At 36.6% G+C, this 17,500-nt stretch overlaps 1 protein-coding gene across 6 annotated transcripts in view; it reads left to right on the forward strand.

The window, feature by feature from the left end:
• Positions 1 to 17,500, forward strand: part of LOC137645713 (probable maltase) — a 178,086-nt gene that overhangs the window by 87,307 nt on the left and 73,279 nt on the right. For all 6 annotated transcript variants that reach the window (XM_068378586.1, XM_068378587.1, XM_068378588.1 and 3 more), the window contains 6 exons: positions 4,569 to 4,748; positions 5,248 to 5,405; positions 6,161 to 6,286; positions 9,977 to 10,055; positions 12,272 to 12,422; positions 14,355 to 14,565. In XM_068378586.1, the coding sequence (XP_068234687.1) occupies positions 4,569 to 4,748; positions 5,248 to 5,405; positions 6,161 to 6,286; positions 9,977 to 10,055; positions 12,272 to 12,422; positions 14,355 to 14,565 (905 nt within the window). The remainder of the gene's footprint in view (positions 1 to 4,568; positions 4,749 to 5,247; positions 5,406 to 6,160; positions 6,287 to 9,976; positions 10,056 to 12,271; positions 12,423 to 14,354; positions 14,566 to 17,500) is intronic.

Below are 17,500 nucleotides of genomic sequence, written 5' to 3' on the forward strand. Positions count from 1 at the left end.
TTGGTATAAGCCCCCTCAAACAGAGAATGATAATGGGAATTAGAAATATTTTCAAAGCTATTACATTTGGAAACAATATCTATGTAATTGAATTGTTTTGTGAAACTATCACATCCTATTTTGCCAAAAGATTTTATCTGAACTAATTATAGGTTGTTTTTGTTGTTGAAAACCCAACAAGAGCAAAATTCCTTCACAATAATTTAGGATTAGGTGGAAACATTCTTTGTTGAGGAGTTTCTGAGATCATTAAGCCTATTTTCCAAATTCAGTCTTATTATTTTTATGACACATGAACTACCTCTATTTGTGTTTTATCAAAGGGGTCTTTGCCGATTGGACAGATGCTTTTGCCCTACTGTTTTTATTAAGGCTACTTTTTTTTTTTTCATTGTCTATGCTTGTACCTCAGTCAGTCGATATTTGTTCAGGAGCTTCCCAACATGAATAGTAGAATCAAAGGTGACTACGATTGGGGAAGTGAGCTACTTCAAGGCAACTAGTTAGACTGTCTGTGTATGCCATGTATACGTTGGCTAATATCTGACACATATCTGTGACGACCTGCTGGACAGTGTATTCTGCTGGAGGCGTAAGTAACATTGCTTCAGGAGGCATTGAAGAGACATGTTTATCATATAAGAGGCATTAGGCACGGAGATGCTTTAGATCTCCTTCTATTCCTGGCCAATATATGGACTGTCTTACCCTTCTAAGCAAATCGTTGAGGCTCTGATGTTCTGGGTGTAGGCTGGCGAGTACCTGATGACATTAACCTTTGGAGATGACGAAGCATGTGTATTCTTGATCCCCAAAGTATGTTACCATATTCTGATTTATGGCTAGCCGATCCCATACGCTGAAGAATGGGTGAAAGCAGGTGACTTCTTGTGACTTCTTTTAGGTCCAATCATTTGCTGTGACTCTGGCTAGCAACAAGTGACACATAGGGTCATTGGATGCGACGCTCCTGATGTCTTCATGCAATACAATGACATCCGAGCTCAAGTCAGCCACAGTTGCTCATGCTACTGCCACTTAAATTTCATCCTCCAAGTCCACATCAGAAGCTTTATGAGACGATCTCATTGTACGGTACCTTGAGAGAAAATCTACTGCAGTGTTCTTTTTTACGTGTAGGAACTTGTGGAACTTGAAACGGAGTGTCTTCACCGTCTGGTTGAACAACCTTGGATTGATGATGTCCATAAAGGCCATGTCACCCAGCTGTTGACAATTAGGTGATGTTCTGTTTTGATGATGAGATTGAGGCACTCAAGAAGTAACAACCTGGCCTTCTGCAAGCATCAGGTGACTGCACCTTGTATTGGATGTACCCTGCTTCAGTGGAGGTGAGGGGTCGGCTACCAGATAGACCAGGATGCCAGCCGCCCATGCATTAAAAGATGTCAAGTGACTAACAAACCAGTGTCATTGTTACTCTAATCCATCATGATTATTGTAGAGAGGATCTTGTCTTAATATAGCAAACCATCCTTTTCTCTTTGATAGATGACTACCTGTGGCTGCTGGAGCTTGCTATGTAGTTGACTATACCAATATATGTTTTTTTTTTCTCATGTTTCCTGAAGAGGTCCCTGAAGGGGACTAACTGTTTCACGAATCTTTACTACAACCCAATATCATTGATCGAGGGATTCTCTGGCATATAATAGTTTGTCATATAATAGTTATGAATGGTGTCTAGAGTCTATACATTTGTTTGCAGGCTTAGGCTATATGCCTCTCACCCCAGGTGGTATTCGATGAATAATTTTGTAAAATTTTAGTTTCTCCAGTTTAATTGTAATCCCTCTGGAGGCAGATGTTTGAATGAATTCATATATGTGCCAAAATGCCTCTTCATTGTTGTGATAGTATAGCAAAATCTCAACAATGGATTTATGATGTTCATGTAGGCATCAAAAGCTGAATAGTGATCCATTGGTATCTACAGTAATGATACTATCTTCATGGTGTGATAAAGGTCATTTGTGGGTGGCTATCATCGTACAACTCCACTTGGTGGAGACCTCAATGGGTATCCGCTTTAGTCATATACCATGTCAAAGGATGCTGGTCTGTGATGAGTCCCATAAAGACAGTTGATGTTGAAGCAATGAAAGTCCACTGTGTGGCAAGGTGGGCCCATCTTCATGGCTATCAGTCCTCCTGAAGGCCTTTGTCAAGCTGGACCTTAACCTCCTTTACCCAATGCTTAAGGATTGCTGCCAGTGTATGACAGGCATAAGGTATGGCATCAGGCAATAAATTTATGTGATTCTGCTTGCCCGTCATCACAGGAAAAGGTTCCTTGTTTGTGTTGAAGGTTATAGATGAAAAGTATCGTAACAGCTATTCTTTCAGTCTTGGGACAGAGGTAGATGGAGAATGCTGGCCAGAAACATCGACCCCACGTAAAAGTGGGAAAAGGTGCAGACAAAGAAGAAGAAGATTGGATCATCACTGTAACTGTCTTCGTTGTCTGAGGGGGTTGGGGCTTTGAGACTGCCTTATTAGTGACATTATCTGATGTAATGGGTGGGTAAGGGTAAGAAAAATTCATTGGTACCAATCTCTGTTCGTTACAGGCATTCAATGACAAATATTCTTGGCCATTGGCATAAAGTAAACTTCCTTCATCATATGTTGTCCACCTATTTCAATGGTCTAAGGCATCTCTCCAGAAGATTTGCTACGTCCCTCAGACCTGTTTTAGGTTGCAATTCCTGAGGTTTTATTTACAGAATTGAAAGCACAGGGGGTCCAGCAATGCAGATATGAGTTCCTGTGTCTACTACAGCAAGGGTGGACACTGATCTCCCCCTCCCATGCGAGACACACACTTTGATTTTACAGTGGGGGAAAGCATCCCTCAACAATGATCACCACACATGAGGCAAACATTGCCTTTTTTGGGCTCCTACAGCATATCTGGAAGCGCACCACCTTATGTCTCCCCTGACATGTCATACCTTTTGTTGGGCACGAAGTTTAACCATGGGAATGATGTCCCCAACAGTTTTGGCATTGCTTCATGTTTGAATTGCTATGCATCACCACTATATCTGGCTCTACATCATCACGGCCTGTAACATCATCACTTGAAGCATTGTCAGACTCCTGCCCAACAACACCCCGGACACTTTCAACATCTTGGTGCACAGCTTCTTAAGTACGATATAAAGGTCATTGTTAAGTGTAACAAACGCCTGAAATGCATTTATTTTTAGCACAGGATCACTAAGACTTACCATTATTTTACATAATAGCATACATTCAGCTAAGCATTCCCCACATTTAGGGCACTCAGGGCACCTTGAGAAATAATCGCTGAAAGAGGTAATAGAAAAAATTCTGATTACTTCACTCCCTGGTTAGTCGACTGCATCTGGGGTAAGGGTGTTCATTCTGGCATTCAAGTATTGAGCATCCAGCAGTCGTTGTAGAGCCAGAATATACTGAAGTCTAATGTGCAGGACGACATCCAGAACGGAAACTTGAGGTGATTCCCACACATCATAGAAGATTTCCAGGACCTGAATACCACTGAAGGCTTGACAACACCCCATTTCTTTTGGACAGCAGGGACAGAGACTTTACCGGCATGTGATCCAGAACCATAGAGAGCATCCTCAAGAGAATGCATGGCATGTTGCTGGTTGCAATTACCGTATGTACCTGCACCATGCCCCTTGACAAGTCCTTTGGCATTACAGTATAGTCACGCCCCGGCATGGCCTGGGGTAGTTGATGTATCAAGGGCATTACTTGGCCCGAAAAGTCACCGCACCATGTTGAGTTTGCAATGACATCACTATGTAGTTTGTTGTGAAATACCAGAGAACTGACTGATGACAACAACAATTGTGGCCCATTATCAGTCTGCAGTACATTATTAAAACATATCGTATAATTATATTTGCTTACAAATGTCTAAAAGTATGGATAGTGGTAGTGGAAAAGTGACAACTCTTTCTATACATGCCCTTTCTCTCATCTTATCTTCAGTACATGTTTCAATACTTTTCATGTACAGAAATTTTGTTCAGTTAATCATATTTAAGTACTACCTATACTTGTAAAAGAAGATCAACTTTAATATTGTGTTAGAATATGTACTGTTACTATTTCAAAATATTGTTGACCTTTTATTTTAGACCATTTAGATTTTTGTGTTTAAAGAAAATCAAAATTTCTTGTTAGATTTTACCCCTTTTATCACTGTTTTAGTGGGACAATAATTCATCTTGTTAAAAACAATTAATTTCATATTCTAAACCACTAATGTGTTGATAATATTAATAAATACATTTTTAATTGACAACAATTTAATCGTTATATTTCTAATTTCTAAATTATGATGTATTTGATGTGGAAGCTTAAAGGGGGTGTGCTATGTAACATTTTCCTTGCAGATTGGTACAATTCAACATCCTTTTGGCTTTCTTCCAGAGTTCTAGACTCAATTTTGTAGCAAAAATAAAAAAAAAAGTTTTGCTATACCTAAATTTTCCTTTGTCAGTGCTGTTTAGAATAATTGTATTTACGGCCCCATTTCGTTCCAGGTATCACTTCAAAGGTCGACTATTTCAAAGAAATTGGTGTTGGAGCAATATGGCTGAGTCCAATATATACTTCTCCGATGGCTGATTTTGGATATGATATTGCCAACTTTACTGATATTGATCCCATTTTCGGAACTATGGAAGACTTTGATGAATTGCTGGATACTTACCATGGAAAAGGTGAGGATTTAACGTTAATGATTTAATGATTTATGTAAGCTGGCATCTCAATTATCAATTAGTCATGTGTGATTATTTTGTAGCTTTGTTATTAGTTTTTTGATGTGCAGCTCTCATTTTCTCTTAACTATTGTCAGAATTCAAATATAGCATTCTTAATCCAGAAACTCTTCAAAATGTTCTTCAGCCTATGCTTACGTTACACTTGCATATGAAAAAACATTCACATCATTTCAACATTACCAAATATTTTGATAAAGCTTTCATATTTCTATTTGTGATTCAATTAAAAACAAAAATATCTTTTGAAGTCTATAAAGTGTGAAATGTAATTTTTACTTCCTGTCATAAAAATATTACGTTTCCATGCAAGTTTACTGTGACTTATTACATTCTAGAAATTGTGAAGTTCACTTGACCCAGGTTTTTAGTTACCAGTAAGTCTAGTTGTCCTATTTAGTAACAATTATATATTTAAATTATTGCTTTTGTATTTCAGGTTTGAAGGTTATCATGGATTTTGTGCCAAACCATAGTAGTGATGAACATGAGTGGTTTAAGAAGTCTGTCAAAAAGGAGTATCCCTTCACAGATTATTATATCTGGAGTGATCCCCTGTCCTTCAATAAAAGTGAACCAGTGCCACCCAATAATTGGGTTAGTATTCATTTTGAATAACATGTTTTTTTTTTTGTAACTGTTGGCTAATAGTTTTCATGTGTAACAACTAGCTCATTCACCGCACATTTCTGTGTTATGGCTTTTGTAATACTTGTTTAATTTTGATATACCTTAAGACAGATAAAAAAAAATAATCTTTACTTTTGCTAAATTCTGTGAAAAGTTGTGCATGGCTCATGTATTACTTAGTTTGTGCCATAAGTCTTTTTTACCTCTAAATTGAAATTTGGTTGGGACCTTTACTATATCACTTTACTTTATATAGTAAGCAGAGAGTATGATGCTGATAGCTTCAAGTATGGGTCACTTCAAAGTTAGAGGACTGCATTGTGTTAAATCAGTTTTATGTAAGAAATATTCTCATAATAAAACATTGTAGTCCATTGCAAATTGTAGGGACGTTTATCATTTTATCGGATATTTGTCCCTTGTCTGTTGGATGATAATACAGACAATTCTTTTTTATTTCAAGATGTGATCTGATGAAAATATTTAGGAATTGTAGGAAAAAGTTACCCTTAATATATTGATTTAAATTTTTGTTAAGCAATCAGTCTTCTTAACAGTTATATTTGCTTTGTTCAGGTTTTGGGATAGGGACTGGATCAGTAATTTTGAAATTAGAATTTTGAATTCATGACATATAGATTTGTCATTTTAAAGGTACAAATTCAATTGTGGTATGATAACTGCAGTACAATAATTTCTTCATTCAATCATTGTACTTTTAGCTGAGTGTATTTCGGGGATCTGCATGGACCTGGTCAGAAGAACGTAAACAATTCTATTTTCATCAGTTCCTTGACAAACAACCTGATCTGAACTTTAGGAATCCTGACGTCCAAGAGGAAATGCTCGTAAGTACAGTATCATTTTTGTGTTCCGAGGTAGAGACTGTCGTCTTAAGAGTTTTTATGAGTGTGTTATTCTCCTCATTTTAATTTTGTAGGTATGAAAGTAGATTAGTTTCAATTCTGCCAATGCTGATACAAATATGGAGGATAATTCGGAAACAAGTTTTGAACTGCATTGTTTTTAAGATATGGGCGCTTTAAATTTACAGTAAGTTTCTTCCCAGTTTTTCCATCAACATGGTTTCCCTCACAAAGTTATCAGGATGGAAATGCCTGTAACGCATCTGTATTTCATACACGATCATACTCTAATGCTATTTCTATTATTCATCTCTCACTCTCTCCCACACTGATAATAGAAAAACCTGTTTAAGCCTGCCATTGCATATTTCACAGTGTTGGATTTTTTTTTGTCATTGTTGTCCTCAACGGTTTGTTTATAAGCTTGTTATCTTGTCTGAATACAGTCAGTTATGACCAGGCTGTCTTTTTGTTAAGATCCATATCAGCCTGCCATATTGGTGACTCACTGAGTGTTCACTGCCCACCCTCCTTCTCGATCACCACTGCGCCCAACTCTGTTACGATGCATCATTGAAACTGCTGCTATTTGCCAGTTGAGAAGCTTTTGGCTGGTTTCAGCACGATAAAGTTTAGTTTTGCAACAGGGGCGTGATTTATTCAAGCAGCAAAGCAGACTATGTCCTCACAGTGATCCCTGAGGAAACTTTCTCAGAAATCTCCAATTGGCTTTGCAACCAAGGGGACTCCCCAATAGAGTATAACACCCTTAAAACATACCTCTTGGAGCAGTACTTACCATTGCCAGTTGCTCGTATAGCCAAGCTTTTCAGCTCTCTCAGTAACTGTTGGGGGACCAAAAAGCTTCGCTCGCCCTCAGGGAAATGACCAGTATCGCTTGTCTGCAACCTGCCACAGACAGCTCTCCTCAGGAAGTGGCCCTACTTCGTACCCTTTAGGTACAAGCCTACCCGAACCTGTACACACCGCCATCCCCGATGTCGATAACTTTCCCATGAGGGACCTAATGAGCAAAGTCCATGTCCTTAAGGGCAGCCACTTCACCACCATCAAGACCTGCACCAGTGCCTGACCAAGAGGACAACCATTTAACACTGGCTGAAGCTAACATGAATGCGGTAGAACACAGACGCCCGCAGGAGGAAATCAGCTACTGTACCTTCGACAGTGAATTGGCTGTCCATCACTTATACAGTACCACTTCTTAGAGGGTATGGTCCTTGTCATTCACGCGGACCATATGCCCCTGGTGCTTGCCTTCACTCAACAGTCCAATGACTGGTCCGCCCGTTGACACTGGCATCTTTCTGCCGTGGCTGATTACAACTGCACCCTGGGAAAATGAATTCCGTTGGCGATGCCCTATCATGAAACACATTGGCCACTATTCACTGTGATTTTATTACAATGCATTGACTTAATCAAGCAGCAAAGCAGACTATGTCCTCACAACGATCTCTGAGGGCTCTTTCAGAAATCTCCGATTGGCTTTGCAACCAAGGGGACCAAGGGAACTCCAACTGGTTTACTCAGCTTCCTTGGGTCCTCCTGGAATAAGGACCACTATTAAGGATGCCGTGGATGTCTTGGCAACTAAAATAGTGTAAGGCAACCCACAGGTCACCCCTGCTAAAATTTTTCTGTCTTTAACCTCCTCCGACAGTCACCAGCACCTACATCATGTTGTGGGGAAATTTACTTCATACCACCAGACTTACAAGCTCCTAGCAAATCAATACATACCAAAATATTTAAACACCGCAAGGCATGTCTTTGCGCACCGACACTTGTAAGCCACCACTGACAACCTCCATACAAGCCTTTCTTAATGAAAAGATCCAGAGTACCAAGCATGCAAGACATCCTTTACATCACTCCATTGGGAATACATTACCCTCGACGACTCCAATGTCATCCTCCTCTGTGACTTCAGTACTGGTAGGCCACAGACATGGAAATCTTTTCCCTTGTGGCAACAGGTGTTTTATTTCATCCATGGCTTCTCACATCCTTCATGCTGATCTAATGCAGTAGATGAAATTCGTTTGACATAGCCTTACTAAGGATGCTAAGGATTGGGTCTGTGCCTGTACTTCATGCCAAAATAAAAAAATACATTGACACATGGATTAGGAGTGGGCACCTTTCCTCTACCTCGGCGTCGTTTTGCCACATTCACTTTGGCGTAGTAGGTCCCCTACCCACATCACAAGGACACTGTTACCTGTTTACCATAATTGATCGATTCACTTGTTGGCCTGAAGTCATCCCTATGCAAACTGCAACATCGGCCTCATGTACATCTGCCTTACTCTCAGGGTGGATAGCGAGATTTGGTATCCCTAAGCATATAACTTCTGACGGGGGTACCACTTTCACATCATTAGTGAATCTCCTGCACATCACCCTACATCAGACAACTGCCTACAACCCTACAGTCAACGGAATGGTTGAATGTTGTCATCGCACCCTCAAAGCAGCTTTGATGTCCCTCTACAATGACTCCAACTGGTTTACTCAGCCTCCCTGGGTCCTCCTGGAATTAAGGACCACTACTAAGGTTGCCCTGCATATCTCGGCAACTGAAATAGTGTAAGGCAACCCACAGGTCGTCCCTGCTAAATGTTTTCCGTCTGTAACCTCCTCCAACAATCATCAGCACCTACATCATGTTGTGGGGAAATTTACTCCATACCACCAGACTTACAAGCTCCTAGAAAAGCAATACATACCGAAAGATTTAAACACTGCAAGGACTGTCTTCATGCGCACCGACACTTGCAAGCCACCACTTTCTTAATTAACATTCTCTCTCTCTCTCTCTCTGGATCTAGAATCAGGATGCGGATGTGGATCATCTCCAAAATTTATTGGAGTCGTCCATGACCTTGTAGCATTCTGCTTTTTCATCCTAATGATAATGATAATATTTAGTTTCCATACATAGCTTTTCACTTAAATTGGTTGTCCTATAACGACATTTTATGCTAATATCCATCTTTTTAATAAACATTTCTACTGAATTAGAGTACTTATATGTCTTTTTATTAGATAAACTAGATCTTTAGGGAGAGCAATTATCCCAAACCTGAACAATCTTCCGCATGATGGACAGATCAAATTCGAGTCCATCGACTCCAAATATAACTACGATGCTCTGTAATTGAGGACATTTTGTGGAATAGACATACTTCAATATACTGGTGTACAAGCAAAATATGTTGCATAATGGTTGAATAGATGTTTGTTGTCAGTCATCTTTTTGGAGTCGATATGCATATCACCTATCTACGTAACTGGCTTATGAAGTGGACTCAGTATGAAAGAGTAAGGTTGGAATATAAATATAAAATTTATAAATTTTCTGTTTTATGAGATCGTGAATTTGCCACACCGAAGTTAATGGCATCTGATTCGATGGTAATTTGTGATTTGTGAAATGTGACAACAAAGTATGAAGAGATTCATATCTAATAATTTCTGTTGAATTTTAATGTTTTGATTGATTTTTATAAATTTTTAAAACATTTTGGAAATTATATTTACAACATTTTTGTCTAGTACTGAGAAATGAAGATGAAGCATTTTATTAATCCTATTGTATAATATAAACAAGCTTTATTTCTTTAATGCTGATCATTGTCTTTTCAGGGTATTTTGAAATTTTGGCTGGACAAAGGAGTTGATGGTTTCCGCGTTGATGCTCTTAAACACCTTTTTGAAGTTGAAGGTGAGTATTTTTGTACCTATGATATGTGAGTATTTTGAATAAATTGTATATTTTTATTAGTATGTATCTGTAGACAATTTAGCGAAACACGTTTTAGCATGTCAGAGCTATGGAGCTATTTAAAGCAAACTGTAAAGGTGTTCTCTTCCTCCTTTGAGCAACCAAGGAAAATGTTAATGAATATCAATTGAGGATAATAAATTAGAGCACATGGTCAGCATGCAGTTTGTAGTAAAAGAATTAAGATTTCAAAAACTATACTTCACTTGAACACTAAGGTTGGTGCCTTTGCAACAGTGCATTTATATGCTACCATTTGTTTTTTTATCATTCATAGCTTTTACTGTTTTCACATTGAATTTAGAATGCCTGTATTCTTGATGAACTAATTCGTATGTAACAGGTTGTAGGTAAATGGTACATTCTGTGTTCTACAAAATACTGATGCTTTCCAAAAATGTAGGTCCAAAACAAGTTTTGTTATCTAGCTAGTCTGTGGGGGAGGAGTTAATATGCTACCATATTCTTTTATATCCAAAAAGAGGTCGGGCGAATAATTTTTATTTCAAGTTCACTTGAAATTCTTTTGTATGCTAAAAGTAACACCATTTCCTTCTTCTGGAGCTATAAAATATTCCAGAAAGCATAACTCTTCAAGACCACTCCATGGTCACCAGTTTATGATCACTGATTTTGCAAATAGGCACTATAAATCGGTTCAGAAGAGCTTAGTTCAGACCTCTAGAGGTAATCTCAAATATAAATTTCCCTAAGGTTAATAAGATTTTACTGTGAAAGGGCATCTACCTGAAGATGATATATTTTTCAACAGTGCAAGTAGTTTGCTTTCATCAAATAAAGAAACTATTCTTGATCATTTTGGCTATTGCCTGATGAATGCACGTCTCAAGCTCTCCAGAAAGACCCTCACCAGATTCCTTTACTTAAAAGACTTATCAAGATAAGCTTCTTTTCTCATTTAAACAGATTTTCTCAAAGTCATTAAGGGCTTCATCACATGAAAGGTTGCTTGATATTCTGGTTATTGATTTGTGTAACAATATTTTCTACCAAGCTTCATCACTATTGAGCCATGTGACATGTTAAGTCAACTCGTGGTTGAAATCTCTCTCTCTCTCGCTCTCTCTCTCTCTCTCTCTCTCTCTCTCTCTCTCTCTCTCTCTCTCTCTTCTCTCTCTCTCTCTCTCTCTCTCTCTCTCTCTCTCTCTCTCTCTCTCTCTCTCTGTCTACCACCATCAAAGCATCCATTATCTTTATTGTTAGTCTATAACTTGATAACGTAGCATTTTTATGTTGTAGAGTATTAGTCAGTTTGATTCTTCTCTCCTTCTATGTAGTGATTTAGTTGCACACGATACAATTGCTAACCCAAGGAGACAAATTGATCTAGTACAAAAATGGAATCATGAGTTCTTATCTAGGGTATTCTGGCACATGAACTAATTTATTTTCTGAAAGAGTGCTCCCCCCCCCCCCAGCCTCATGTATCACTAGAATATTTGAGTGTACACTAAAACTTTCCTTTCGTTAATAATCAAATGCAACTAGAGTATCAGTCAACATAAATTCAACCGAAGTCCTCATTTTTTTTATAACATACAATAACTACTCACAGTCAACATGAATATTACCAGTAAACCTTATTTTAATATGTTAATTTTCAAGAGTTTGTTGAATGTCCTCAGCAAGGCAATTACAGTAAGGAGTAAGTTCTATGTTTTAGACCCTTTAATGCTAAATAACCCCAGAGTCACAGTTGGTCAACCAGAAAAACCACGGTGGGTCTAAAATACTCCCCCGAAGAGGACTAACGAGGTTGTATTTTTTTGTCAGCTGGTTATGGCCTCGGAAATCATTTTGGATTGTAATTGCTTATTATTTGTAAACATGTAATATGTTAGAAAGTACTTTTTCAAGACAAGTACAATTTTAATACTTTATGTTGACCAGAATTATTCTATTATCAACTTTTTAAGATTTTTCATTTATCTTTTTGATGTTTTGACCTTATTGTTCAAAGTTTAGATTCCATTTTTATTATTTGTCTAATGTTTTTGCCTTATTCTTCCCAATTTAGTTTCAATTTTTTCACAATTATTTTTTGCTATTTTTGAGTCTTATTTATGGTAGATAGACCTAGTATATTTGTCCCAAAAATACCAAATACTTTATATATTGTATTCTTTTCCTACTAGACGTACATCAAGATGAACCAGTAGCAAAAGATTCTGGTATAGATGACAAGATGGATTATGGGTACTTGAATCACACACTTACTGTCAACCAGCCTGAAACATTTGGAGTGCTTAGGAAATGGAGAGAACTAATTGATCTATATTCTGATAAGTACGTATTGTTTTACTCCTCTAGATTTTAGTAACAAGATTTATTCACTAAGCTTGTTTAGAGGTAAGGTTAATTTTTGCAAAACATCGTTTATTTAAGTAGTGGGTTTAAAGCTAAAGTGAAAAGAGAGAGGAATCATTATAAGACATAACCCAGAATGGCACATTGGAATCAGCTGTTCAAAGATAGAAAATTAGAGAAATCAAGGAAAACGGAAATGTGGAAAGAATGCCAAATCTTAGCAAAAAAAAAAAAGAAAGAATACTCACTGGTTCAGTCCATGTGATAATTAAAAATTGTCATTCAGTATGACACACTGTTGCTTGCTTTGAAATCTGCTGAGAAGAACTATCCTACTACCTTGCATAAAGGTTTTTTTTTTATTCAAAATGATAGAGGTAGAAATGAGACTCCAAGGACATCTTGTGGTGGAGATTAAGAGAACATAAAGAAAGTGATAAGTATAATTGAAGTTGATTTAAATGTTTGGATTCAAATTGATTCTGTTCAGAAGGAAAAAAAGAAGAATCTCTCATATACAGAAGTAGTATCTCAATTTTGTATTAACTAGAAAATATAGGATTATGGATTAAGCATAGGAAAGGACCCTGTAGCATTAAAACAAGTGCGATAACTTTATACCTAGAATATGGGCACAATTTAGACATAGAATTACAGTGAATTATACTGCATAAGAATGGTTGGACTCGTAAACTAAGTACTTGACTGATATGAAACCTCATTTAGGTGAGCTATTGAGGTCAGTGTTTATAAATGAAGAGGGATCATCAATTATGAAATGAGATACGTAAAGTTATCAGAGGATTTTTGTTATCATCTTGTGCTGTTCTATAAGATCCCTAAAAAGGTACATTATCAACATTTAGGCGCATAGATTACAAGAATTCATGGTCGATAGGAAAAAGGAGGTAATGATGCCAAAACAGTAAATTAGTCGGTTTATGTAGGTGTAAAACTTTCCTTAGAGAGGAAAAAAATAAAAAAATTACAAATATAGGATAAGAATAGAAAAAAAAGAATCAATGATGATATTACATGATATTTAGGCCACAGGAAGATTAGGAGAAAATTAAGTGTTGTGTTCTAAAGAAGGGATGTCAGGAGAAAGGCAGCAAATCTATGTGTACTGTATTGAGTTATGATAATGTAAGGTGCAGACTCCTCATCTGATAGTCAGTATCATGTGGAAAATCAATACTGAGTGATGAGATCAGCCTCAAATCAACCGACAATCATCCAACCCAAAGATTCTATGTAAAGTACCTTTTTATTCCGGGAAGTGGGGACCATTTATATATCAGTTGAGTCAACTTTTATTAGATGTATAAAGAAAGAAAATGCTTATACTTCTTATAAGAGCTATGAGGAAATGGACGAAGGGAATTATAATTACTATGACTGTGGGAAAAAGGATAAGTGTACATGAGAAGAATACCAAAAGCACTACAAATAAATCTTTATTATAATGGAGATAAAGATACATCGACACATTAGAGTAATTGAGGAGAGTAGGTTTCCTCAGCTTTCTTGCATAGGTAAAGCATTAGTGCTTGGTTATGTAGAATGTTTTAGATAAATTTTCTGTTTTGAAAATATCACTGCAATTTCTTGAGCCTTCATTTTCAAACTTTATTTAGATATAAAGGTGTAGTATCATTAGTTTCAAATGTAAACAATTAAACTTCGTTATTTCAAAGGTTTTATTGAATATTTTGATTATTATTTACTCGACTTAATTCAAATATACATTGGTTCTCATTTTCAGATAAAGTTTTTTTTTTTTATTTCAAATAGTTTTATACCATTACTAAAGATCATAATTCAGACATTTGCTTAAATATAAATGATGTTATCAGTTAATTATTTTGATTTATCTTAGTACTTTTTAATCAATGTGATGAACCATTTCAGGTTGATGATGGTGGAAGTATATGAAGGTCAGGATTTAGGTACGCTAATGAAATACTATGGAAATGAAACTGATCCACTTGCAGACTTCCCTTTCAATTTCTTGATGATTGAGGGGCTACACAATCGTACAGAACTTACTGGATTCTCTCTGAAATCAGCTGTTACTTTGTGGTTAGATAATATGCCGAGTGGTAAATGGCCTAACTGGGTAGTAAGTACTTTTGCTCTTACCTATTGTTTTAAAGACAAAAAATTAATGTTTTATGTTTTAAATTTTTTCATTTTATTGTTTTATTTAATTTTAGATTTTCTTTAGAGAAAAACTGACTAAAAGTAGATACTTATCTGGAGAGTAATTTATTTTTAATATAATGATATCATCAATACCTTGGATGATGTGTGACGTAAGTTGTGTGTGTTTTGGGGATCACCATAGTTTCTGGCCCTATTGTTGAACTACTTAATTTTACCTGATACTGTGTTCTCCCAGAGTCCCCTCTGAGGTTAATTGACACACGCAATCAATGTTATATTTTTTATACATATTTATCTTTTATGGTGGAAAAAGAAGTATATTCTATTAGAAAAAAAAGTACGAAACTTTGAAAATCCTCCACATAGTGGATTTATCTTCAATATACAGTACTAGAAAGATGTATAACAGAATGGTTTTGCCATAGATTAAGCAGAATGAGCATGAAAAAGGCAAGAAATCAAATCAACGAACGAAGCATACAGTAGATATATGTTGGACTTAGTGCCCCAGAGTAGAAGGAGACACTGCAGTTTTCTAACACCAACCCACTTCCCAAACTTCCATATCTTAATGAGAGACCTCATTAGCACTTCTTTCTTTTGTATATACAAATACATTCATTAGTGAAATTATTTTGATAAATACAAAGTACAGTACGCACTGATCATGTACGTTTGAGACCTACTGTACCGTACTTCTGTAAAAGTAGGAATTTACAGTATGTACTGATCATGTACTGTATGTACAGTATTTAACATACTAACAAATATATTTTTCATAACATTGTATATTTACAAAAACAAAAATATAACTACATGAAATTACAGAAAAATATTCCACTAAAAGGCACAGTTGGTGAGATGGATGGAGGATAAGGCGTGCAGTTACAAATGGATGAAATGAACGATGAAGGGACGTAACTGCATGGCAGGACACATCTACACAGACAAGTTATTTCTGCTGTAAAGAAAAAGATTTAAAATTGATTAGTATGGGGTACATACAATAATAAAAAAATATACAGTACAAGTAATTTAAAAAATATGCTTTAAAAGTTACTACAGTTGCATGAATTACAGTAGATTCAAAGTTAGTTTTATAGATCTTGAATTATGCTGTACTACAACTGAACTGTAGAAATGAAAAATGCACATAGGAAAATATTTTACTATTCTGCAAGGGGAAGAGGATCTTTTACGCCATCATCTTGGAGTAGCGCCATCAGTCGTCGGCTGTAGTGGGCCTTGAAATTCTTAATGCCCCCCCCCCCCCCTGGTTCATAGGCTGTATGAGGGCACTGGTGTTTGGAGGAAAGAAGACCACATGCATCTTAAGGATCATCATCCTAACAGAGGTTGGATGTCAAGGGTCAGGAGGACCTGGAACTCCATGTCGTTCTTTTTGAGGTAGTCTTTCATCTCTGGAAAGAAGCAGTATTGGAACCAGCTTAAGTAGAGCTCCTTTGTCATCCATGCCTTCTTGGGCAAGGCACCAGCCACCCGTTGTGATACTAACGCTTTAGAGTTATGGCGTCCTTTGACTGGTCAGACAGTATCACATTGGATCCCTCTCTCTGGTTACGGATATTTTTCCTTTGCCTACACATACACTGAATATTCTGGCCTATTCTTTCCATATTCTCCTCTGTCCTCATACACCTGACAACACCGAGATTACCAAGCAATTCTTCTTTTGTCAAGGGGTTAACTACTGCAGTGTGATTGTTCAGTGGCCACTTTACTCTTTGTAAGGGTATAAGAGAGTCTTTAGCTATGGCAAGCGGCTCTTCTAGGAGAGGGACACTCCAAAATCAAACCAATTTTCTCTAGTCTTTGGTAGTGCCATAGCCTCTGTACCATGGTCTTCCACTGTCTTGGGTTAGAGTTCTCTTGCTTGAGGGTATACTATAGCATACTATTCTATCTTATTTCTCTTCATATTGTTATTTTGAAGTTTTTATAGTTTATATATAATAGATTTATTTTAATGTTTTTATTAATCTTAAACTTCTCTTGTAGAATATTTCCTTATTTCCTTTCGTCACTGAGCTATTTTCCCTGCTGGAGCCCTTGGGCTTATAGCATCCTGATTTTCCAACTAGGGTTGTAGCTTAGCAAGTTAGGATAATACTGAGTCGCCTTGCCAACTTATAAAACTTATAAGTGAAGCCAGGTTTAATAAGTTGGCCAGCTGCGTAACTTAATCAACGTACACCCGAAGAAGATAGAAAAGGGTACATTTATTAGAATAACATGATAAATAATAAAATACAGGAATCCCAAAATTATATTAATCAATGAATAAAAAAATTTGATGTTATTGCACATTTTAATTAGAGAAATGGGAAAAAATTTGTACCATTAACCTACCTATCCTTTTCTTCTTTGTAAACCGCAAGCATGGCGTTCCTCTTTTGCAACGAACTTCTTTTTTGGGCGCCATCTTCCAAAACAAACCTGTCACAAAATAATTTATTTTAAATTTAGATACAGTAAATTGCATTAATAATGCACTACATAAATTAAATTACTACACGTATAAATTTAAGAAAAAGTACATGTACCAATTAACATTTATGTTAAGTGTACATACACTCACATTGCAAAAAAATATTGATAATGAATCAAATACTGTCAGTACAATACTGTGTGTACAGGTACTGAAGTTACCAAAAACTAAGTCAAATTGGCAAAACCCTAGGTTTGTACAAGACAGTACGTACAGTATCTACTGCAGACACGCTTCTCTAGGTTACGGTAAAATTTAAGCTAAAATTAAACAACATTTAAACAAATTAATTAGGTAAACAATACAGAACATAAGAATTTTGAATATATTTGTTCATAAACTTACCAGTTTCATTCATATTCGGGTTTTGTTCTGGCTTGTA

This window comes from Palaemon carinicauda, chromosome 8 (genome assembly GCF_036898095.1).
Source record: "Palaemon carinicauda isolate YSFRI2023 chromosome 8, ASM3689809v2, whole genome shotgun sequence".
NCBI lineage: Eukaryota > Metazoa > Arthropoda > Malacostraca > Decapoda > Palaemonidae > Palaemon > Palaemon carinicauda.